Below are 24225 nucleotides of genomic sequence, written 5' to 3' on the forward strand. Positions count from 1 at the left end.
GATTTTTAAGAGGCAAATTAAAAAGTTTTTGCACTTTGCAGACCTTCCCAAAACGGCCTCGTTTTTCACAAAAATGGGCCCATTTTTGTCAAAAAAAGGGGGGGCATGCATAGCCTTTAGGAGGCTTGTAGAGTGCTGCTGGGGGCAAAAACGAGCAAAAAAATGACTGTTTTTTAGAAGCACTCTATAAGCCTCCTAAAGGCTATGCACAGCCATTTTTGCAAAGGGGGTAGGCTTTCGGGAGGCCAAAAATGCTGTATTCAGTGTTTAAGATGCACCCAGATTTTCACCCTTTTTTTGAGGGAAAAAGGTGTGTCTTATACTCCAAAAAATACAGTAAACTGAAGCTGTAAGAATGAAGCTTGATCCCTTGTCTCTGCTGGGATTTTCTTTTACTTCCATGTTTAACTAACAAACATCCTATTGGTGCCCCATCTCTGCTTAGCAATGGAAAGTTTGGCAGCAACTGCTGACTTTTGACCGTTTTTCACACTTACCACCATTGCAGCATCCCAAAGGTCAAGTGATCAAAATGGGGACCCTTGGCAATTGACTCACATTTGTGACAGTTGCAGTGCCCTGGGGTCATGTGATCCCCTTTTGTGACTTGAGCTGGAGCACAAATTGGAACTCCACCTGGACTCCCAGTTCCTGACTGGGATCATGCTTGTGGGAGATGTTTTGCACAGACTCATCTAGTGCACCAATTGTTCCCTTTCCCGGACTGGGAGGCCTTGCACAATGAGTCATTCATTCCTTGGTCATCTCCTATTTTGGATTACTATCCTGGGTCCCCCAGAAACTTCAACTGGTCCAGAATGCAACACACACATGTGCGCACACAGTAATGGGAGTCCCTAGATTGCCCGTGTAACACCTTTGTAGTGCGAGCTGCACTGGATTCTTTTAAGGTGCAACTGAAAATGCTGACCATCACATTTAACACTATTTGTTTATTAAAGAAATAGCAATAGAATTATATACCACTCCACAGTGTTTTATAGCACTAAATAGTTTGCAGTGTCAGAATATTCCCCCCACCCCAATATAGCTCCTCATTTTATCAATCCTAGAAGGACGGAAGGATGAGTGAACCTCAAGCTCTGTCAAGATCAACTTCCAGGCTGTAGGCAATCAGCAATACCACAGTCTAACCACTGAACCAACAAACCACCTGTCATTATTGTCCCATCTTTATTTTTGCATCTATGTTCTTCCAGGTCGGGTGGCCAAGCTCCTAGCTTTTTACCTTAAATATTGCCATCTGATAGGAGCTAGGAAGAGAGCCTTCTCCACTGCAGACCTTGACCTGCAAGAGAATCTTCCCCCTGAAGTTTGGCAGGCCTTTATGCTCCTAGTAAAGGAAAGAAATAGCTTTTCCTCTTGAGTGCTGGGATAAGAAAAAGCACCTGCATATCAGAAGCTTGATTTTGTACCTGGGTATGGTTTAAATGCATTTGGTTTTAATACAGTTAATTACTGATTAGAGGCAGGCCAGAGTTCGTTATTATATGGATGGCTACACAAATATTTTGAATAAATCAGAGGAAAGAGATGAATCCCAAACATGGCCCCCCTTAGGCTGCCTATGTGACAAGTTAATTGAGGCACCGATGTTCTACGCATTTCTTTTAATTACCAAATGTGTATTCCTGTGGTTAACTACTCCAATTTAACACTTGGAAAGCACCTTCGGGACCTCCTTGCAAGGAGAAAGATTACCAGCTCTGAGCAAGAATGGCATCAGGCACGAACGTAATCAGTAAGGCCAGGACGACTGGTTAACTTCCAATTTGAACAAAAGCAAAAATCACCTTTTTGCAATTCCCAGACCATCAAATGGCCATCAACCTTGATACCCATGCTTTCTACTTGCAGGGCAGGTGCATGTTAAGTGTGGGGACTTTGCATTTTGCAATATATGGTGCTTATTGGTTTTTGTATTAAGGTTTTATTGGTGCAAACCGTGCGGTCACCATTAGTTGGGCTGCCATATACATTTTCATGCTAAATAAAAATAGAAAACAGAATAACAGAGTTGGATGAGACCGTGGAGGTCTTCTAGTCCAACCCCTGCTCAAGCAGGAGACCCTAAATAATTGTAGTATGTACATACACACATATATGTTTATATCCCCCTGTACTATATGTAGAAATAACTCAAGGCAATAGACATACCTAATGGAGCTCTAAACTCCCTTTCTCTGTTCCAGCAATGGCAGTTCCCTTTGACTCTGTGAAAGGGAACGGCCCCACTGGGCCCAAGAAAGGAAGCTCAGAACAAAGAAAGGAAAGAGAAAAGACAACGAAAGAAAAAGGAAGCTCAGATGTGATTAGAGAAAGGAAAGCAAAAGGAAGAAGAAAGCAAAAGGAAGTCCAGATTAAAGTAGAAGCCTGCAGGCTAAAACATATGAAGAAGTTACATGAAGTGAACATGGCTTGTCTAGTGAAGACAAGAACCAGATGTGACATGATAGCAGTCTTCCAATATTTGAGAGGCTTTTCACAAAGAGGAGGGGGGACAAATTATTTTCCAAAGCAGCCGAAGGCCAAAGATGAAACAATGGCACTGATCAAAGAGAGATTCAAACTACAAATAAGGATAAAATTTAAGACAGTCAGGACAATCAACCAATGGAACAGCTTGCCTTAAAAAATTATGAGTGTGAACTTTGTGGGAAACCCTGTCTGCAATCTGGGAGTTTGAATGATTACTCCCCTATGTGTAACCTTACATGATTTATAAGGGTAGACCTAGTACTGAAATCTTTCCCACAATCCGGACACTCAAACGGTCTCTCTCCTGTGTGAGTCCTCTGGTGTTCCACCAGATGGGAATTCTGCCTGAAACCTTTCCCACAAGCCGGACACTGATATGGTTTTTCTCCTGTGTGAGTTCTCTGGTGTATCACCAAATTGGAACTCTTACTGAAAGTTTTCCCACAATACAAACACTCATATGGTTTGTCTCCTGTATGAGTCTTCTGGTGCTTCCCAAGTTCAGACTTGCAACTGAAAGTTTTCCCACATTCTGAACACTCATATGGTTTCTCTCCTGTGTGAGTCCGCTTGTGTATCACCAGGCAGGAATTCTGACTGAAACTTTTCCCACAATCACTACATTTATACGGTTTCTCTCCCGTGTGTGTCCTATGGTGTTCGACTAGGTTGGAATTCCAACTGAAACTTTTCCCACAAGCCAGGCACTCATATGGTTTTTCTCCTGTGTGAGTCCTCTGGTGTTTCACCAGGTGGGAATTCTGACTGAAACTTTTCCCACAATCCGGACATTGATATGGTTTTTCTCCAGTGTGAGTCCTTTGGTGTATCATCAGATTGGAATTCTGACTGAAACCTTTCCCACAATCCGGACATTGAAATGGTTTTATTCCTGTGTGAGTTCTCTGGTGTATCACCAGGCAGGAATTCAGACTGAAACTTTTTCCACAATCACTGCATTTATACGGTTTCTCTCCTGTGTGTATTCTGTGGTGTTCCACCAGCTGGGAAGTCTGCCTGAAACTTTTTCCACAATCCAGGCACTGATATGGTTTTTCTCCTGTGTGAGTCCTCTGGTGTTTCACCAAGTAGGAACTCTGACTGAAACGTTTCCCACAATCCAGGCACTGATATGGTTTTTCTCCTGTGTGAGTTCTCTGGTGTATCACCAGATTGGAATTCAGACTGAAACATTTCCCACAAACAGAACATTTATAAGGTTTCTCTCCTGTGTGTGTGGTCTGGTGTTCCACCAGGTGGGAATTTTGACTGAAACTTTTCCCACAAACAGGACATTCAAAGAGTTTCTCCCCAGTGTGAGTCCTCTTGTGTCTCACCAGATTAGAAGGAATGCTAAATCTTTTGTCACATTGGGAGCATTGATAGAGCTTCTCTCCAGTATGGATTCTTCCATGAATCATGAGGAAGCTTTTCCGAGAAAAGCTTTTTCCGCATTCCAAACATTTGTATGGCTTTTCACTGGATGGATCCTGTTGAGCAGAATCAGTCGTGATCTGCAATCTGTGTTTTTCCCACATTAGGCAGTCTGCAGGGATTTTTCAATACTGATATGCTTAGATTCTTGAGGCGGCAAAAAATATTTATGATCTCTTGCCTAGTAGTTCTTTGATTCAACCATTCTTTCCTTCCTGAAAGGCTTTCATTAATGCCTGCCAATTTTGGCTATATATGGAACTCTTTTCTTCCTACTGACTTCAAGTTGTTCTTCACTTTTTCTTTATTTAAATATTATCCTCCTTGATTTCCCATTCAATTTTTTTCCCCGTTCCATTTGCTCTATTTTTTTCAGTTGAAAATGTTGTTCTTGTTATTTTTCCCCTCGTCTCTCATCTGCTTTTTTAAACTTTCCAGAGGAATTGGAAAATATTTTGAATGATGGTTTATTTTGCACTTTAATGCTGCATCTCATTCTGTGTTGTCCAGAGTGCTCTTCCTGGCACCCTCTCTCTCTGTAAGATTAATATAAATGCGTTAGTTTCATTATTGTTTAAAAAATGGCTGCAGGACAAATAAAAGCAGCAAAAGAAAACAGAACACCCCCATCCCATATATTAACATGGAAAAACAAACACTACAATTCTATTTTAACCTCTGATATTAATTATGATTGATTTGGCATACAGAAGCCTAACAAGATCCAAGTTCAAATATTGACACTGTTGGGAGTATACTCCTAGTGTTGGGTAGGCAATATATATACGTCTACAACAACAAATGGTCGTTGTTGCTTTAAATGAGTGGATGTACTTAACAGCTGTAATTAACTTTACTACAAGAAGGAATCAAGAGAGCTCTCTCTGCTTGTCCTATGCTTGATGACTGGAATGTGAACTGCGACTGTAAGCCATTGTTTGTTCTTTGAATTGTGTTTGGACTAATATCTACTATCTACTATCACTGCTTGTAAAGCAATTATCAGTAGTAAAGCTACTTGTTTTTACTAGCAGTGTCTGAGACTCTATTCTTGTGTTTCTTCTACTAGCAACTTTCTTTCTCTCTAGCTGTACATTCTGCTGCACTACTTTCTGTCTCCCAACAGAGATACCCCTAACAGACACCTTCATAAAATTCTCTTTTTCAATCTATCAGTCAATCAAAATACGGTTGAAAGGGACCTTGGAGGTCTTCTAGTCCAGGTCCCACCTCAAGCAGATGTATAATATTCCACTTAAATTATTGACTTGGATAAATACACTCAAGTAAGCACGCATATGAGCACAGAAACATACACCTGTGGTTAATGTAGACAATCTATGTGTATCTCGGTGTGTAAAATGTCCCAAAATATCTCAAAATACATTTGCTCAAATTGTTTGATCTAAGTTTAGAAAGTGGGAGGGGACCCTAATAGATGAAAAGGTGCCCAACTCCTATTCAAGATATAAGGCGTCTGTTTTGCCCATTAAACTCCTCTCTTCCCAGGAAAACCAGATGTCAATAATAAATCACAAGAAACCAAAAGGTAGGTGAAAGCTGGTGTTTAAAATGGGCGTTAGAGAAATATGAAATAAATGCTATTTTTAAATCTCCCAGCAGAAAATCACAGGCAAAAGTTTTAAATCATGCAGCCCCAGAGGAATAAGATTTGGGGAGGGAAAGAATATTTATCAGCAGCCCATATGTTTCATCATTGCCCCTTCGCTGCTTCCAGGCCGTGGAGGAAGCCAAAGGACCCGACTTTCTCCCGGCTTCTCCTCCCACCTTCCCTCCATTCACCTCCCAGGAGCCGCTTCGACCCTCCAAGCGGCACAAGAGGCTCCGACGACGCCATCATCCTCCCGTGGGTGAACCGGAAAAGGAAGTTTCTCTGCCATTCGCCTTCTCGTCTGTCTGTCTCTCCCCATCCGATCTAGCAATCCACTACTCTAATGTTTCAACCCGTTCAATCTCAGCCTCTCCCGCTTCCCTAGAATGGCTCAGTCGCCACTGGACCGAGTATTATTTCTCTATAGCGCGCCATCTAGCGACATAAGGCGGAAGAACATGCTCGTTCCACCTTAAAGCGTTTGACGATGTTCTTATTGACATCAAGTCCTATTCGACTCCCATGGAGCTCATCGATAGCTTTTCTCCCTGAGGCTCCATCCCCAAAACTTTTCTTTCAGGTCCCCCGAGAGGGCATTCATTGTCCCTGGAGCTGAGACCGAAGCTGCCTTTGCGAGAAACGGCAACTGAACCAAAGGAAAGCTCCCTCTGGGGTGTTGGGGGGCTAGAAATGACGAAAGAGAGAGTAGGCCTCCCTTGGTTTTGATAGCTTTTTCCCCTTGGATTTGTGTGTGTGCATGTGTGCGCAGGATAACTCCCCAAAACCTGCCTCTACCACTTAGAGAAGCTGTAAGGCTGAAACTTGACCCCTTGTCTCTCCTGTGATTTTAGTTTCTTTTACTGACCAGCATAGCATATCCTGCTGGTGCTCCATCCCTTCTTAGCAATGGAAAGTCTGGCACCAATTGTCGATGGGGATTCTCAGTCAGCCAGGTCATGATTTCAGTGGATTTCTGGGAAAAATACAGGAAGCATTTCGTTTCAATTTGACAACACAGGACAAGAGAGACTCACCTCCAACAGCCTGCGCCTGTCTTGAAGAGTGAAGGGACACAGGACAGAAAACATCCTGCGGCCAGGAAGTCTCTACACCCACTTGCACTACTCAGGTGAGCCTGAGGACACAGATAAACCTCCAAGTGGCCTCAAAGATTCCCCCAAAGAATGCAAATAACCAGCTGTCTGCAAGGACTGGGAATCCTTCCACCACCACCACCACTCCCAGCATCCAGTCAGACCTGAATAAGCTTCTTGGATGAGAAGAGAAATGTCTTCAAAGACAAGCCACAAAATCCAGTTGTCTCCTGATGAAGCAGCTCTTGTCAGGGTTCCAAGTAACAGACCCAATGCAATCAAAACTCCGAAGCCAAACTGCTCCTCAAAGATTTATTAGGCAGGTCATATTGGCACATCTGGTTTTCCTCACCCACATTACAAATCAAAGTTCTCCCCCCCCCCAGTCCACGTGTTAATCACATGGTCCAGCCAGGTCACAGTCCCAGCTCCAGCTGGTTTCAGTCCATGCCTTCCCAGCACCTGGTGAGAACGTCCTTGGTTCCCAGGAGAATGAATTTTATTTTGGCTACAGATCCACAGATGTCTCTATTCTCCTCTTTTGTTCCCACAGCTCCAAGCAGCCTTGCTGGGGCAGCCATGTAGTTTCCAAAATGGCTTCAGGGTTGACAGCACTAACACTAATTGCCGTTGCAATCTGAGAACCACCCATATTATTTTCCATTTCAGGAGACGGCTGGAAGGGTAATTTCCCCCTTTCTGGACAGTTGGCACCCTTGATGGCTTTATGCCTTCATCATCAGTTTTCTATGCATAATAAAATCATGAGAGGTTTTCCTAGTGGGGGAGTTTGGTCAAAACTTTTTTTAGACCACATTAACAATAGTAATACAAATAAATATGTATTATTCTATTCTTCCAACTTCAACAATATTGGGCTCTTTCCATAATCCTTTATCATTTTTCCAATAATTCATTTAAACATAAATAACATTTCTTTGTGCCCTGTATTTATTATCCCCTGCTAAGTACTATCATTTAATATCTTAAGTGTTACTCATTATTCCACCCTAGCTTCAATATTCCGAATATGTAGGGTTATTAATAACGCCAAGTATTAACAATATTAGATCAGTCTTAGGAGTGTATCTCAAACCCCCACAATTTCTAATCCTTACTATTTTAAATTCACAGTATACTTCAGCACACTATTGATATTGTTAATGCAATTAAATTATCTAATCCTAAATTCCCACCTATTAAATTTAACTTATTGGGGTTGTATATTGTCTATTAATGTATATACTACTATTTTACCTATATATATTTTCCCATTTTATTAATATATTTTCTCATCCATCATCTTTTAACCTCTTTGAAATTCCATCGTTTATCAACTTTTTACTCAGCCTTTTATCTCTTTTTCTTAGAATCTTGTATCTCTTTTTTGATTTTTTTTTGTACCTACTGAACTTTCTTTTCTGAGTAGCTTTTGTCACTTTCTGCTGTGCTACTTAAACATTCATCCACAAAGGTTCCCTTTTTTTTGTTCCGTTCTATAATACATTTTTGAAATCTTATGATTGTCTTCTACTTATTAATCCTTCCTCCTCTTTATTTTTTATTTCTTGTATCTCATTTTATTTTTTCCCTTCCACTGCTTTTTCCAATTCTTCATCAATTTCTTGGATGTCATGTTCTTCTTTCCCTCCAGATGTTAACTAACTTCTACATTCCTTTCTGTATCCTTAAACAATCCCTTTCTCTCCTTATCGTCTTTTAAAGATTCACACATGCTTTTTATCAGAGCTATTAATTCTTCATACATCTCTAATGTTTCTTGAAAATCCACTTTAAAGTAATTTGATAAGTCACATCCACTGTGACTCTGGCAGCAACTACCTCTGCCTTTTTCCTTTTTTTTTTTTTCATCATGATAGTGGTGAGGCCCTGCCTCCCCTGACTGCAGGTCTCTGCACGCTGCATATCAGACATTAATACAATTGAGCGAGATATTTCACGAGAAGAGTCCTCCACTCCTCTGCTCGCAATAGAATACCTTCTGCTACCAGACTTGAGACTTTGGCCTTAGACAATTTACAACTACGCTGCCTTCGGTCTGACCTAAGCGTAGGACATCAAATTATCTGCTACAATTTCCTACCTGTCAATGACTACTTTAGCTACAACCAAAACAATACATGAGCACACAATAGATACACCGCTCCAAACTCGATTGCAGAAAATATGACTTCAGCAACAGAGTAGTCAATGCCTGGAATGCATTACCCGACTCTGTGGTTTCTTCCTCAAAACTTTAACCTTAGACTGTCTACTGTCGACCTCACCCCATTCCTAAGATGTCTGCAAGGGGCGTGCATAAGCGCACCAATGTGCCTACCGTCCCTGTCCTAAGATTCCCTTTCATTTGTATCCATTTCATGTATTCAAAATCATGTTTATACTTATATATGTTATCTAATACATGCTTGATGAAATAAATAAATAAATAAATAAATAAATAAAATGTTTGATGACATTCCACCCAAAAGGCAAATATATTACCAAATGGGGAAAGTACAGAGGCCTTTAAAATAATGAAAGGAGTAAGGCAGGGATGCCCACTATCACCTCTGCTCTTCATCCTGACGCTTCAAAGTCTTTTAATAAGAATTAGACAAAATTCGGAGATAAGAGGAACTAAAATTAAAAAAGAGGAATATAAAATCCAGGCTTTTGCAGACAATCTGGTATTCATTATAGAAGACCCACTAGAAACAGGAAATAGCTTAATGCGAGAACTAGGAAAATATGGAGATGTAGCAGGGTTAAAGATTAATAGAGAAAAGACTAAAATGATAACTAAAAATTTGAAGGAAGAACAAAATAAAGAATTAGAAAGAATAATAGGACTGCAAGTGACAAAGAAAGTTAAATATCTTGGAATATGGCTAACTGCAAAGTGCTCAACTATAAAAAAAATAATTATACAAAATTAGTGCAACAAATAAAAAAAGATCTAGAACTATGGGGGAAACTACAACTAACATTATTAGGGAAAATAGCAGCGATAAAAATGAATGTACTACCCAGACTATTATACCTATTTCAAACAATCCCCATAAAATTAGGATTTTTTTTTTACTGAATTGAATAAGATTATATTAAAAATAATATGGCAAGGGAAGTAATGCCAGGATAAAGTTGAAAGCTCTACAGGATGACAGAAGCAGAGGTGGTATGGGACTCCCGGACTGGGAGCTTTATTACAAAGCAGCAGCACTAACATGGATCGGGGATTGGATAAATTTAAAAAATAAAAGAATACTAACATCAGAGGGCCATTATTTGCAAATGGGATGGCATTTTTTCCTATGGGAAGAGGGTAAAAAGAAACAAAAATACTTTCACAGACACTATATTAGAGATGCACTGATACAGGTCTGGAATAAAATTAGAGAAAAACATTACATGAAAATACCGACATGGCTTTCCACTATGGAAGCCATGACACATCTCAATACGCTAGATCTATCGAAAATGGTTAGATATAGTGAAATTTTAGACAGCCAAGGGAATTTGAAAACAAATCCAGAATTAAAGGAGAAAAATATAAATATAGATTGGTGGCCATATCTCCAACTACAATCGAGATACAAAAAAGATGTAAAAGAATATGGAATATACACAGTATTACAACAAATAGATAAAATTTTAATTGGCCCGGAAAATAAATTCGTAACAAAAATTTACAAATATTTATTAGAAGTAACATTAGAAGAAGAAAAAGTTAAAGGTTGCATGATAGCGTGGGCCAAAAACTTTGGTTACAACATAGATCTAGTGGATTGGAAAAGAATTTGGAACACAAATTATAAACGAACACGATCAGCAGCACTTAAAGAAAATATATACAAAATGTTTTATCGTTGGCATTTATCACCAACAAGATTGGCTAAAATGAACCCAAACATGAAGCCGACCTGCTGGAAGTGTAAAAAAGTACAAGGGACCTATTATCACATATGGTGGACCTGCCCAGAAACACAAAAATACTGGATAAAAATTTGGAAATGGCTGCAAGAAATTACAGAACAACAGATAAAATACAAACCTGAAATCTTTCTACTGGGAATAATCAAAGGGTAATATACAAAGAAAATTAAGTACATATTAACACATCTGCTAACTACACCTAGAATAGCATTTGCCAAATGCTGAAAACAAAATAATACCCCTTCGGACGAATTAGTGATATATATATATATATATATAAAGTATATGAAGTGTGTAAATATAGAAGCGAAATATATGCGTGTACAGGTATGATGACATAACAATGTTGATGTAATGACTGTAAGGTGTTGTAGAAGGGAAAAAATAAAAAAAATCTGTCGATAAAATAAATAAATAAATAAATGTTTGCCGATAAAGAATAAGGCAAGAAATGAAAAGATTAATTTTCAACTAGGCTTCCAAAGAAAGAAGAGAAATGAAATTCAAGATTCCTCTACACACATCAAATTTTGCTTCATATGGAATTTCTTGTGTTCAATAAGAGAGGAATTCCGTGGGAAACACTTCCCACAATCTGGACACTTGAATGGTTTCTCCCCTGTGTGTAACCTTACATGATTTATAAGGCTAGACCTACTACTGAAGTCTTTCCCACAAACTGGACACTCATATGGTTTCTCCCCTGTGTGAGTCTTCTGGTGTATCACCAGATGGGAATTCTGCCTAAAACTTTTCCCACAAGCTGGGCACTCATACGGTTTTTCTCCTGTGTGTGTCCTCTGGTGTTTCACCAGATGGGAATTCTGACTGAAACTTTTCCCACAATCCGGACATTGATACGGTTTTTCTCCAGTGTGAGTCCTCTGGTGTATCATCAGATTGGAATTCTGACTTAAACTTTTCCCACAATCCGGACATTGAACTAGTTTTATTCCTGTGTGAGTTCTCTGGTGATACACTAGGCAGGAATACAGACTGAAACGTTTTCCACAATCACTGCATTTATACGGTTTTTCTCCTGTGTGTAACCTGTGGTGTTTCACCAAGTAGGAACTCTGACTGAAACGTTTCCCACAATTCAGGCACTGATATGGTTTTTCTCCTGTGTGAGTTCTGTGGTGTATCACCAGGTTGGAATTCTGGCTGAAATATTTCCCACAATCCAGGCACTGATATGGTTTTTCTCCTGTGTGAGTTCTCTGGTGTATCACCAGCTTGGAATTCTGACTGAAACATTTCCCACAAAGAGAACATTTATAAGGTTTCTCTCCTGTGTGTTGGGTCTGGTGTTCCACCAGGTGGGAATTTTGACTGAAACTTTTCCCACAAACAGGACATTCAAAGATTTTCTCCCCAGTGTGAGTCCTCTTGTGTCTCGCGAGATTAGAAGAAACGCTAAATCTTTTGTCACATTGGGAGCATTGATAGAGCTTCTCTCCAATATGGATTCTTCCATGAGTCACGAGGATGCTTTTCCGAGAAAAGCTTTTTCCGCACTCCAAACATTTGTATGGCTTTTCACTGGATGGATCCTGTTGAGCAGAATCAGTCATGATCTGCAATCTCTGTTTTTCCAACATTAGGCAGTCTGCAGTGGGTTTTCAACACTGATATGCTTGGATTCTTGAGGCGGCAAAAAATATTTATGATCTCTTGCCTGGTGGTTGTTTGGTTCAACCATTCTTTCCTTCCTGAAAGGCTTTCATTAATGCCTGCCAATTTTGACTATACATGGAACCTTTTTCTTCCTACTGACTTCAAATTGTTCCTCACTTTTTCTTTATTTGAATATTATCCTCCTTGATTTCCCATTTAATTTTCCCCAGTTCTATTTGCTCTATTTTTTTCAGTTGAAAATGTTGTTCTTGTTATTTTTCCCCTCGTCTCTCATCTGCTGAGGAAGAAGAGTTTTTAAACTTTCCAGAGGAATTGGAAAATATTTTGAATGATGGTTTATTTTGCACTTAATGCTGCTTCTCATTCTGTGTTGTCCAGAGTGCTCTTCTTGGCACCCTCTCTCTCTGTAAGATTAATATAAATGCGTTAGTTTCATTATCGTTTAAAAAATGGCTGCAGGACATATGAAAGCAGCAAAAGAAAACACAACACCCCATCCCATATATTAGCATGGAAAAACAAACACTACAACCCTATTTAACCTCTGATATTAATTATGATTTATTTATAAATTTATAAAATTTGGGGAGGGAAAGAATATGCAGCAGCAGCCCATATGTTTCATCATTGCCCCTTCGCTGCTTCCAGGCCGTGGAGGAAGCCAAAGGGCCCGACTTTCTCCCGGCTTCTCCTCCCACCTTCCCTCCACTCACCTCCCAGGAGCCGCTTCGACCCTCCAAGCGGCACAAGAGGCTCCGCCGATGCCATCATCCTCCCGTGTGTGAACCGGAAGACGAAGTTTCTCGGCCATTCGCCTCCTCGTCTGTCTTTCTATCTAGCAATCCACTACTCTAATGTTTCAACCCGTTCAATCTCAGCCTCTCCCGCTTCCCTAGAATGGCTCAGTCGCCACTGGACCGGGTATTATTTCTCTATAGCGCGCCATCTAGCGACATAAGGCGGAAGAACATGCTCGTTCCACCTTAAAGCGTTTGAAGATGTTCTTATTGACATCAAGTCCTATTCGACTCCCATGGAGCTCATCGATAGCTTTTCTCCCTGAGGATCCATCCCAAACCTTTTCTTTCAGGTCCCCCGAGAGGGCCTTCATTGTCCCTGGAGCTGCCTTTGCGAGAAACGGCAACTGAACCAAAGGAAAGCTCCCTTTTGGGGGTGGGTGGGGGGTGGGCTAGAAATGACGTGCAACTATAAAAAGAGAGTATTACACCTCCCTTGGTTTTGATAGCTTTTTTCCTTGGATTTGTGTGTGTGCATGTGTGTGCAGGATAACTCCTCAAAACTTGCCTCTGCCACTTAGAGAAGCTGTAAGGCTGAAACTTGACCCCTTGTCTCTCCTGTGAATTTAGTTTCTTTTACTGACCAGCATAGCATATCCTACTGGTGCTCCATCCCTTCCTAGCAATGGAAAGTCTGGCACCAATTGTCTATGGGGATTCTCAGTCAGCCAGGTCATGATTTCAGTGGATTTCCGGGAAAATTACAGGAAGCATTTCGTTTCAATTTGACAACACAGGACAAGAGAGACTCACCTCCAACAGCCTGCACATGTCTTGAAGAGTGAAGGGACAAAGGACAGAAAACATCCTGCGGCTAGGAAGGCTCCATACCCATTTGCACTACTCAGGTGTCCCAGAAAGTCCAGTTGTCTTCTGATAAAGCAGCTCTTGTCAGGTTCCAAGTAACAGACCCAATGCAATCAAAACTCCGAGGCCAAACTGCTCCTCAAAGATTTATTAGGCATGTCATATTGGCACATCTGGTTTTCCCCACCCATATTAAAAATCAAAATTCTCTCCCCCATCCCAGTCTACGTGTCCGTCACATGGTCCAGCCAGGTCACAGTCCCAACTCCAGCTGGTTTCAGTCCACGCCTTCCCAGCACCTGTTGAGAACGTCCTTGGTTCCCAGGAGAATGAATTTTATTTTGGCTACAGATCCCCACATATCTCTATTCCCCCCTTTCATTCACACAGCTCCAAGCAGCCTTGCTGGGGCAGCCATGCAGAATTTCCAAAATGGCTTCAGGGTTGACAGCACTAACACTAATTGCCGTTGCAATCTGAGAACACCCACATTATTTTCCATTTCAGGAGATGTGTGAAAAGGTAATTTCCCCCCTCCTGGACAGTTCCCATCCTGGACAGCTTTATGCCTTTAACAGCAGTTTTCTATGCATAATAAAATCATGAGAGGTTTTCCTGGTGGGGGAGTTCAAGGCATTGCTGCAGATTCAGATCTTTTCTAACTGCAGCTGAAGAGGGCAATGAACGGTTGGCAGCAAAGGTTGACTACAACTCACCTGCTGCTTGGAGCCCTGACTTTGCCACCTGGAGAAAGGGCAGTGCAGGAGGAAGACACCTGGGCCCTTTTCAGTCTGGTGGGGAATGATGGTGGGGAATGTAATGGTGTTGGGAGTATGCCAAATGTCAAGGCTTTTTGCTATTTGCTATAAATGGGGAGTGATTGAATTTTTATTTTTTATTTTTTCCAGTATAGACATACACATTTTATGTATAGTACATTGATTGAGTCAAATCTTTTTTTAGACCACATTAATAGTAATACAAATAAATATTATTATTTTAATCTTCCAACTTCAACAATATTGGTCTCTTTCCATAATCCTTTATTATTTTTCCAATAATTCATTTAAACATAAATAACATTTATTTGTCCCCTGTATTTATTATCCCCTGCTAAGTACTATCATTTAATATTTTAAGAGTTACTCATTATTCCACCCTAGCTTCAATATTCCGAATGTGTCGGGTTACTAATAACGCCAAGTATTAACAATATTAGATCAGTCCTAGGAGTGTATCTCAAACCCCACAATTTCTAATCCTTACTATTTTAAATTCACAGTATACTTCAGCACACTATTGATATTGTTAATGCAATTCAATTATCTAATCCTAAATTCCCACCGATTAAACTTAACTTATTGGGTTGTAATAGATATATATTGTCTATTAATGTATATACTACTATTTTACCTATATATATTTTCTCATTTTATTAATATATTTTCTCATCCATCATCTTTTAACCTCTTTGAAATTCCATCGTTTATCAACTTTTTAGTCAGCCTTTTATCTCTTTTTCTTAGAATCTTGTATCTCTTTTTTGATTTTTTTGTACCTACTGAAGTTTCCTTTCTGGGTAGCTTTTGTCACTTTCTGCTGTGCTACTTCATCCACAAAGCTTCCTATTATAAATTTTTGAAATCTTATGATTGTCTTCTACTTTTTAATCCTTCCTCCTCTTTATTTTTTATTTCTTGCATCTCATTTTATTTTTTCCCTTCCACTGCTTTTTCCAATTCTTCATCAATTTCTTGGATGTCATGTTCTTCTTTCCCTCCAGATGTTAACTAACTTCTACATTCTTTTCTGTATCCTAAAACAAACCCTTTATCTCTTTATCGTCTTTTCACACATGCTTTTTATCATAGCTATTAATTCATACATCTCTAATGTTTCTTGAAAATCCACTTGAAAGTAATTTGAAAAGAATTATAAAAATATATTTCTATATTTCTATAGTTCCAATATCTGTGTTTTAAAAACTCCTGCTTAATAAAATTTAATCTGTCCCATAATTATACCGCCAAAGCCCCATACTTTATTATCTAAACTTAATACTTATACAGCCTTATACTTCCACAATTATATATTATCAATTATCCAAATTTTGAAATCTTATTTAGCTTTCCTTTTTTCTTTTCTTCTTGTGCCTCGTAGAATGTTCTCTCAAATAGCTTTCATAGTCCAAATTCAATTTAATCCACTAATTTCCTCCAGTCTTTCAAGTCCTAAATCCAATAGCCAATTTTGATAATATTTAGTTGTTTGCAAGTTAGTTCCTTTTATAAGTCTTCAAAAGGGAAAGAAAAAAAGAAATGTTCTCAAATTATCCCAATCACCTTCTAAATCACCACAAACTAAGACAATAATTTCTCCCTGAATTCTCTTTTCAAATTATTTGAGCTTTTTTTTCCAGGCTTTCTGTATTTTTATAGCTTCTCTAGGGCTTCTTACGCCTCTTAATTTCTCGTCGCCCACCCAACCCCTCCCTCCATGAGTTAGGTTGCCACTATCTTAAACTTAGGCGTTATCTTTTGATATTCTTGTTGTTATATCCAATCTTTAAGGTAAAAGTTGGTAATTATCTCACCAAGTTTGATGTTCTGCCCATAAACAACTTCTGCACAAATCTTATTGTCCGGTTGTCCCACCTTCGTGACTGCCAAGAGAAATGGCAATCATCCCTGCTGACATTTGGGAGAGCTTGCTTTGGACGTAATGAGGAAATTGGGAGTTGCTCATGGTCAGCGAAGTGCCTCTCTTTCCTTCACCATCCCTCCAAGAAGCTATGACCCCGTGGGGTCTCCCAACAGCGGTTAATAGCTAAATTTCACGGGGCTTAGCAGAGCCCCACTATTTTCCAGCCGTTCTTGCCACGACATCAACTGGAAATCTGCTATATATGGGATTGATTGTATTTTATTGGTGTAAGCTATCTGGAGTCACATTGCGTTGGGCTGCCATACACAATCTCTTAATAAAAATGCATACATACATATTTATATCCCACCTTAATTAGATGTAGAAATAACTCAAGGTGGCAGATGTACCTAATAAAGATCTAAGAGCATGGCAATTCCCCTCGATGCTGTGAAAAGGAAAAAACTCGGGGCTGCAGAGCTATATGCCAAATTGTCTAAATGTGAATTTCATCAGGAAAAAATTGATTACCTTGGTTATTGCATCTCCCACAATGGCATCGAGATGGACCCAGCAAAAGTCCAGGCTGTCACTGAATGGGCGCCCCCCCCCGCACCCGCAAGCAATTACAAAGTTTTTTGGGATTTGCGAATTTTTATCGTCAATTTATTCCCTTGTTCACCAGCATTGCACTACCCATTACAAACCCCCTAAAGTCAAAAGGGGAGGTCAAACCCAAACCGGGAAAGCCATTAAAGTGGACTATGGAATGTCAAGCCGCGTTCGAAAAACTGAAGTGACTCTTTGCAGCTGAACCCGTTTTGAAACACCCAGATATGGATGCACCATTTATTGTTCAAGCTGAGGCTAGTGATGTATTGGTGGGAGCAGTCTTACTTCAAACAAACACTGATGGGAACCTGCAGCCTTGCGCTTATACCTCTCGAAAACTAAGAGAGACAGAGAGACGATGGGCTATATGGGAAAAGGACGCTTTTGCTGTCAGATGGGCTTTGATGAACTGGCGACATTTCCTTGAGGGAGCTAAACATCCTATGTGGCCAGTTGCCCCATATGTGCTGCAGCGAAGCGCCCACCAGGAAAACCCCAGGGCCTGCTCCAAGGTGTGGCCTGTCCTGAAGCCCCGTGGAAGGAGATATCGATGGATTTTGTTGTCGAATTACCAGAGTGTCAAGGAAATACTGTGATTTGGGTGGTCACGGACCTGTTTTCTAAACAAGTTCATTTTGTGCCTTGTTCCAAGATCCCATCAGCTAAATCGTTGGCTAAATTGTTTATTACACATATATACCGTTTACATGGCGTACTGGAATGCATAATTTTGGATAGGGAGGTCCAGTTCACCTCCCTCTTCTGGAAGGAGTTTTTGAGGTTAATTGGCTCCGCCGGGGGCTAAGCTCCACCCACCATTCTCAGACTAACGGTGCTTGTGAATGGACTAATTCTGTTTTGGAACATTACCTCCGGTGTTTCATCAATTATCAGCAGGATAATTGGGCTGAGCTGTTACCACATGCTGAAGTGGCATACAACTCTGTGCACAGCAGCACCGGTTTCACCCCTTTTAGGATTGTGTTTGGACAGGACTTTGTATCTATTCCAGAATTACCCCGAGAAAAACCACAAGTTTTGTCCCTCTCCGAGTGGAGTGACCAGCTCCGACAAATCTGGCCCATGACCCTCAAAGCATTGGAAGCTGCTCATTGGGCACACAAGAAACAGGCCGACAAAAAGAGGGTGAAGCAAAGAGAGTACAAAATTGGGGATCGAGTGTTTTTGTCTACCAAGTTTCTCCAAACCACCCAGAAGTCAAAAAAATTGTGGCCTAAATGTGTAGGTCCATTTCCTATTGTGAAGATCATTAATCCTGTTTCTGTACGATTGGAACTACCAAAGCATCTTAACCGCATTTACCCGCTGTTTCATGTAAACCTTTTGAAACCGGAGCACACTTCCTTTTTCCGGGCACCCCTACCTACACCACCTGCCCCTCTTCTCATTGAAGGAGAGCAACATTTTGAGATTAAGGTGATTTTGGACTCCAGGAAATGTAGGAATCGGATTCAATATCTAGTCTCCTGGAAACATTTTTCTCCCTCCCAAGCTGAATGGGTTGATAAGTCCCATGTTAGGGCCCCTAGACTCTTGCAGAAATTCTACTCTACCTACCCCGATAAACCCTGACCCAAGTTGACTTACACATTTCTAAATTGATTTTTCCTGGGTTTTTTGTGTTTGTTTTTCTTGCAGGGATGATTTCCTTTCCTGAAGGAGGGCTGGATGTCAGCCTCTGCTACGCTACTTGCTTTCGGCTGCCATTGAAACGGAGAGGGGGAGGCATGGCATTTGGGAGGGGAAGTTTTCAGTACAGGAGTGATTGTAAAAACGGAGTTTGTTCTCACCATCTACTGCACATGGTGCAGATAGTGGATTTGCCGCCAAGGCCAACTGTCTGGCATACCAACCTGATGAAGCTTTTTGAAGATGAAACCCACATGATACCTGAGAGGTATGCAGATTGGACTATGGGATGGGGTTACCAGGGGGAGGGAGTTGGGTCATATATTGATATCTATGATTACGCGTGTTTTTGCCTCAGATCTTGCTTTGCTTAGCTGCTATGTACTCATAACCAGTAAAGGTACTCTTAATTCTGCAAAATGGAGATGAGTGGTTTCTTTCTTGGTTACTGAGGGAGGCTGCCCTGACACTAACTTTAAAAGCCGCTACAAAAACTTAAGTCACCAGATAAAAACTGAATGCACCAATTATCTCATCAAACAAGAGGAAAACCTTCTGCACACGAAATCCAACCGCACCGTCTATAATTTTGTAAACAACCAACTTAAAAACTTGAGATCTATCCCACCCCTAAAAGGACCTAATGGTAAAGATTGTAATGATGAAGCTGTTAAAGCCAACATTCTTCGGCTCAGTCTTTGTAAACAGCAATGGCTGATGCTCAATATTTCCAAGTCGTACCACAAATAATTACAATTGATTTTACAGAAGATAACATTGAAAAGGCATTACACAGCCGAAAACCATCTCTATCTATTGGACCTGATGGATTAGGTACCTACTTCTTAAAAAAAGCTTCCCAACGGAACCTCTAAGGATAATCTTTGAAAAATCTTTCAGGACCAGCTCCTTGCCTAACCTATTGTCACTAGCCACGGCCATCCCTATCTTCAAAAAGGGAGACCCTAGCCTAGATGAAAATTACAGACCAATCTCTTTATGTTGCATCACCTGCAAAGTCATGGAATCAATCACAAACCAATCCATTACCCTCCACTTAGAAATAAACAACGTACTCTCTAACAAACAATTTGGTTTCAGAAAAAAAATTATCCTGTAATCTGCTCTTGCATTGCAAAAGCATATGGACTACACAACTCCATCAAGGCAAAGCAATAGACGTATAATTTACATAGACTTCTGTAAAGCCTTTGATTCAGTGGTACACGACAAGCTACTTCTAAACTAAAATCTTATGACATCTCTGGACCCCTGCATAATTGGATAGCTGCGTTCCTGTCAAAAAGGCAACAAGTGGTCAAAATAGGGAGTGCCCTATCAAATCCTATACCTGTTAACAGCAATGTCCCTCAAGGCAGCGTTTTACGAACCGCACTCTTTATTCTTTTCATAAATGACCTTTGCGAACATATTATAAGCTATTGCGTTCTCTTCGCTAATGATGTAAAACGATTTAACACCACCAACAATGCTGATACCCTTCAAAAAGACCTTGACTATATGTCAGAAAGGTCAAACAATTGGCAACTTAGAAATCTCAAATAACAAATGCTCCGTCTTACACATTGACAGAAAAACCAGAGCAGAAAATACAAGCTGGGTAGACACAACCTTGTAGACAACCCTCACTGTGTCAAGGACCTTGGAGTACTCATATTTAATTATCTAAGTGCCAGAGCCAACTGTAACAACATTGCCAAAAAGGCATTAAGAATTGTTAACCAACTTAAACATTTGGTAGACCAATTCTTAAATACAGCTCATCTGTCTGGAACTCGCACTGCATATCGGACATTAATACAATTGAGCGAGATATTTCACGAGAAGAGTCCTCCACTCCTCTGCTTGCAATAGAATACCTTATGCTACCAGACTTGAAACTTTCGCCTTAGAAACTTACAACTACACCGCCTTCGGTCTTACCTAAGTGTAGTACATCAAATTATCTGCTACAATTTCCTAACTTCAGCTACAACCAAAACAATACATGAGCACACAATAGATACACCGCTCCAAAATCAGTTGCAGAAAATGACTTCAGCAACAGAGTGGTCAATGCCTGGAATGAATTACCTGACTCTGTGGTTTCTTCCTCAAAACTTTAACCTTAGACTGTCTACTGTCGACCTCACCCCATTCCTAAGATGTCTGCAAGGGGCGTGCATAAGCGCACCAATGTGCCTACCGTCCCTGTCCTAAGATTCCCTTTCATTTGTATCCATTTCATGTATTCAAAATCATGTTTATACTTATATATGTTATCTAATACATGCTTGATGAAATAAATAAATAAAATAAAATAAATAAATGTTTGATAATAAAAAATAGAGCAAGAAATGAAAAGGTTAATTTTCTAACTAAGCTTCCAAAGAAAGAAGAGAAATGAAATTCAAGATTCCTCTACACACATCAAATTTTGCTTCATATGGAACTTCTTGTGTGCAATAAGAGAGGAATTCTGTATGAAACACTCCCCACAATGTGGACACTTGAATGGTTTCTCCCCTGTGTGTAACCTTACATGATTTATAAGGCTAGACCTACTACTGAAATCTTTCCCACAATCGGGACACTCATATGGTTTCTCCCCTGTGTGTAACCTTACATGATTTATAAGGCTAGACCTACTACTGAAGTCTTTCCCACAAACTGGACACTCATATGGTTTCTCTCCTGTGTGAGTCTTCTGGTGTTTCACCAGGTGGGAATTCTGACTGAAACTTTTCCCACAATCCGGACATTGATACGGTTTTTCTCCAGTGTGAGTCCTCTGATGTTTTATCAGATGGGAATGCTGCCTGAAACTTTTCCCACAAGCCAGGCACTCATACGGTTTCTCTCCTGTGTGAGTCCTCTGGTGTTTCACTAGGTGGGTATTCTGACTGAAACTTTTCCCACAATCCAGACATTGATACTGTTTTTCTCCAGTGTGAGTCCTCTGGTGTTTCATTAGATTGGAATTCTGACTGAAACTTTTCCCACAATCCGGACATTGAAACGGTTTTATTCCTGTGTGAGTCCTCTGGTGTATCACCAGGCAGGAATTAAGACTGAAACTTTTTCCACAATCACTGCATTTATACGGTTTCTCTCCTGTGTGTATCCTGTGGTGTTCCACCAGCTGGGAAGTCTGCCTGAAACTTTTCCCACAATCCAGGCATTCATACGGTTTTTCTCTTGTGCGAGTCCCCTGGTGTTTCACCAAGTAGGAACTCTGACTGAAACATTTCCCACAATCCAGGCACTGATATGGTTTTTCTCCTGTGTGAGTTCTCTGGTGTATCACCAGGTTGTAATTCTGACTGAAACATTTCCCACAAACAGAACATTTATAAGGTTTCTCTCCTGTGTGTGTGGTCTGGTGTTCCACCAGGTGGGAATTTTGACTGAAACTTTTCCCACAAACAGGACATTCAAAGAGTTTCTCCCCAGTGTGAGTCCTCTTGTGTCTCTCCAGATTAGAGTGAATGCTAAATCTTTTGTCACATTGGGAGCATTGATAGAGCTTCTCTCCAATATGGATTCTTCCATGAGTCACGAGGAAGCTTTTCCGAAAAAAGCTTTTCCCGCACTCCAAACATTTGTATGGCTTTTCACTGGATGGATCCTGTTGAGCAGAATCAGTCATGATCTGCAATCTCTGTTTTTCCCACATTAGGCAGTCTGCAGGGATTTTTCAATACTGATATGCTTGGATTCTTGAGGCGACAAAAAATATTTATGATCTCTTGCCTAGTAGTTCTTTGGTTCAACCATTCTTTCCTTCCTGAAAGGCTTTCATTAATGCCTGCCAATTTTGGCTATACATGGAACCTTTTTCTTCCTACTGACTTCAAGTTGTTCCTCACTTTTTCTTTATTTAAATATTATCCTCCTTGATTTCCCATTTAATATTTTTCCCAGTTCCATTTGCTCTATTTTTTTTCAGTTGAAAATGTTGTTCCTGTTATTTTTCCCCTTGTCTCTCATCTGCTGAGGAAGAAGAGTTTTTAAACTTTCCAGAGGAATTGGAAAATATTTTGAATGATGGTTTATTTTGCACTTTAATGCTGCTTCTCATTCTGTGTTGTCCAGAGTGCTCTTCTTGGCACCCTCTCTCTCTGTAAGATTAATATAAATGCGTTAGTTTTATTATCGTTTAAAAAATGGCTGCAGGACATATGAAAGCAGCAAAAGAAAACACAACACCCCATCCCATATATTAGCATGGAAAAACAAACACTACAATCCTATTTTAACCTCTGATATTAATTATGATTGATTTGGCATACAGAAGCCTAACAAGATCCAAGTTCAAATATTGACGCCCTCATAAAATTCTCTTTTTCAATCTATCAGTCAATCAGAATACGATTGAAAGGGACCTTGGAGGTCTTCTAGTCCAGGTCCTTCCTCAAGCAGATGTATAATATTCCACTTAAATTATTGACTTGGGTAAATACACTCAAGTAAGCACGCATATGAGCACAAAAATATACACGTGTGGATAATGTAGACAATCTATGCATATCTCGATATGCAAAATGTCCCCAAATATCTCAAAATACATTTCCTCAAATTGTTTGATCTACGTTTAGAAAGGGGGGGAGGGGACACTAATAGATGAAAAGGTGCCATATTCCTATTCAAGATATAAAGCATCTATTTTGCCCATAATGCTTCTCCCTTCCCAGGAAAACCGGATGTCAATAATAAATCACAAGAAACCAACAGGTAGGTGAAAGCTGGTGTTTAAAATGGGTGTTAGAGAAATATGAAATAAATGATGTTTTTAAATCTCCCAGCAGAAAATCACAGGCAGAAGTTTTAAATCGTGCAGCCCCAGAGGAATAAAATTTGGGGAGAGAAAGAATATGCAGCAGCAGCAGCCCAAATGTTTCATCATTGCCCCTTCGCTGCTTCCAGGCCGTGGAGGAACCCAAAGGGCCGGACTTTCTCCCGGCTTCTCCTCCCACCTTCCCTCCACTCACCTCCCAGGAGCCGCTTCGACCCTCCAAGCAGCACAAGAGGCTCCGCCGATGCCATTATCCTCCCTTGGGTGAACCGGAAGAGGACGTTTCTCGGCCATTCGCCCCCTCGTCTGTCTTTCTGTCTCTCCCCATCCGATCTAGCAATCCACTACTCTAATGTCTCAACCCGTTCAATCTCAGCCTCTCCCGCTTCCCTAGAATAGCTCAGTCGCCGCTGGACCGAGTGTTGTTTCTCTATAGCGCGCCTCCCTTTGGCTCCAACCACTTTTTCCTTAGGGGTGTGTGTGTGTGTGTGTTTGTGCAGGATAACTGCTGATAAACTTGCCTCTGCAAAGTAGCAAACCTGTTAAGACGGTAGCTTGTCTCTTCTGCGATTTTATTTTCTCTTACTTCCCAATTTAGTTATCAAGTCGGGTATTTCTTCTTGGTGCCCCATCCTTGCTTAGCAATGGATATTGTGGAGGGATGGTGTTGCAACCCGAGCACCACCCCTATTTCTTTTCCAAGCTCAA

The 24225-nt window shown here is 40.4% G+C and overlaps 2 protein-coding genes across 2 annotated transcripts; both read right to left on the minus strand.

Moving 5' to 3' along the window:
• Positions 1-950: 950 nt before the first annotated feature.
• On the minus strand, positions 951-13029 carry LOC106542349 (uncharacterized). The gene is made up of 3 exons (XM_087711748.1): positions 12927-13029; positions 11110-12617; positions 951-3978 (listed from the first exon to the last, which is right to left on the minus strand). The coding sequence occupies exons 2-3, from the start codon at positions 12174-12176 to the stop codon at positions 2712-2714; spliced, it is 2334 nt and encodes a 777-aa protein (XP_087567874.1). The 5' UTR covers positions 12177-12617; positions 12927-13029; the 3' UTR covers positions 951-2711.
• A 1706-nt stretch (positions 13030-14735) lies between these two features.
• LOC106538189 (uncharacterized) lies at positions 14736-23791 on the minus strand. The gene is made up of 2 exons (XM_014052616.2): positions 23714-23791; positions 14736-22843 (listed from the first exon to the last, which is right to left on the minus strand). Exon 2 carries the CDS (start codon positions 22396-22398, stop codon positions 21133-21135), a length of 1266 nt encoding a protein of 421 aa, XP_013908091.2. The 5' UTR covers positions 22399-22843; positions 23714-23791; the 3' UTR covers positions 14736-21132.
• Between the last annotated feature and the right edge of the window lie 434 nt (positions 23792-24225).

The sequence above is a fragment of the Thamnophis sirtalis genome, unplaced genomic scaffold, assembly GCF_051295495.1.
Source record: "Thamnophis sirtalis isolate CommonGarterSnake01/CBP01778 unplaced genomic scaffold, rThaSir2_p1.2 scaffold_3, whole genome shotgun sequence".
Classification (NCBI taxonomy): domain Eukaryota; kingdom Metazoa; phylum Chordata; class Lepidosauria; order Squamata; family Natricidae; genus Thamnophis; species Thamnophis sirtalis.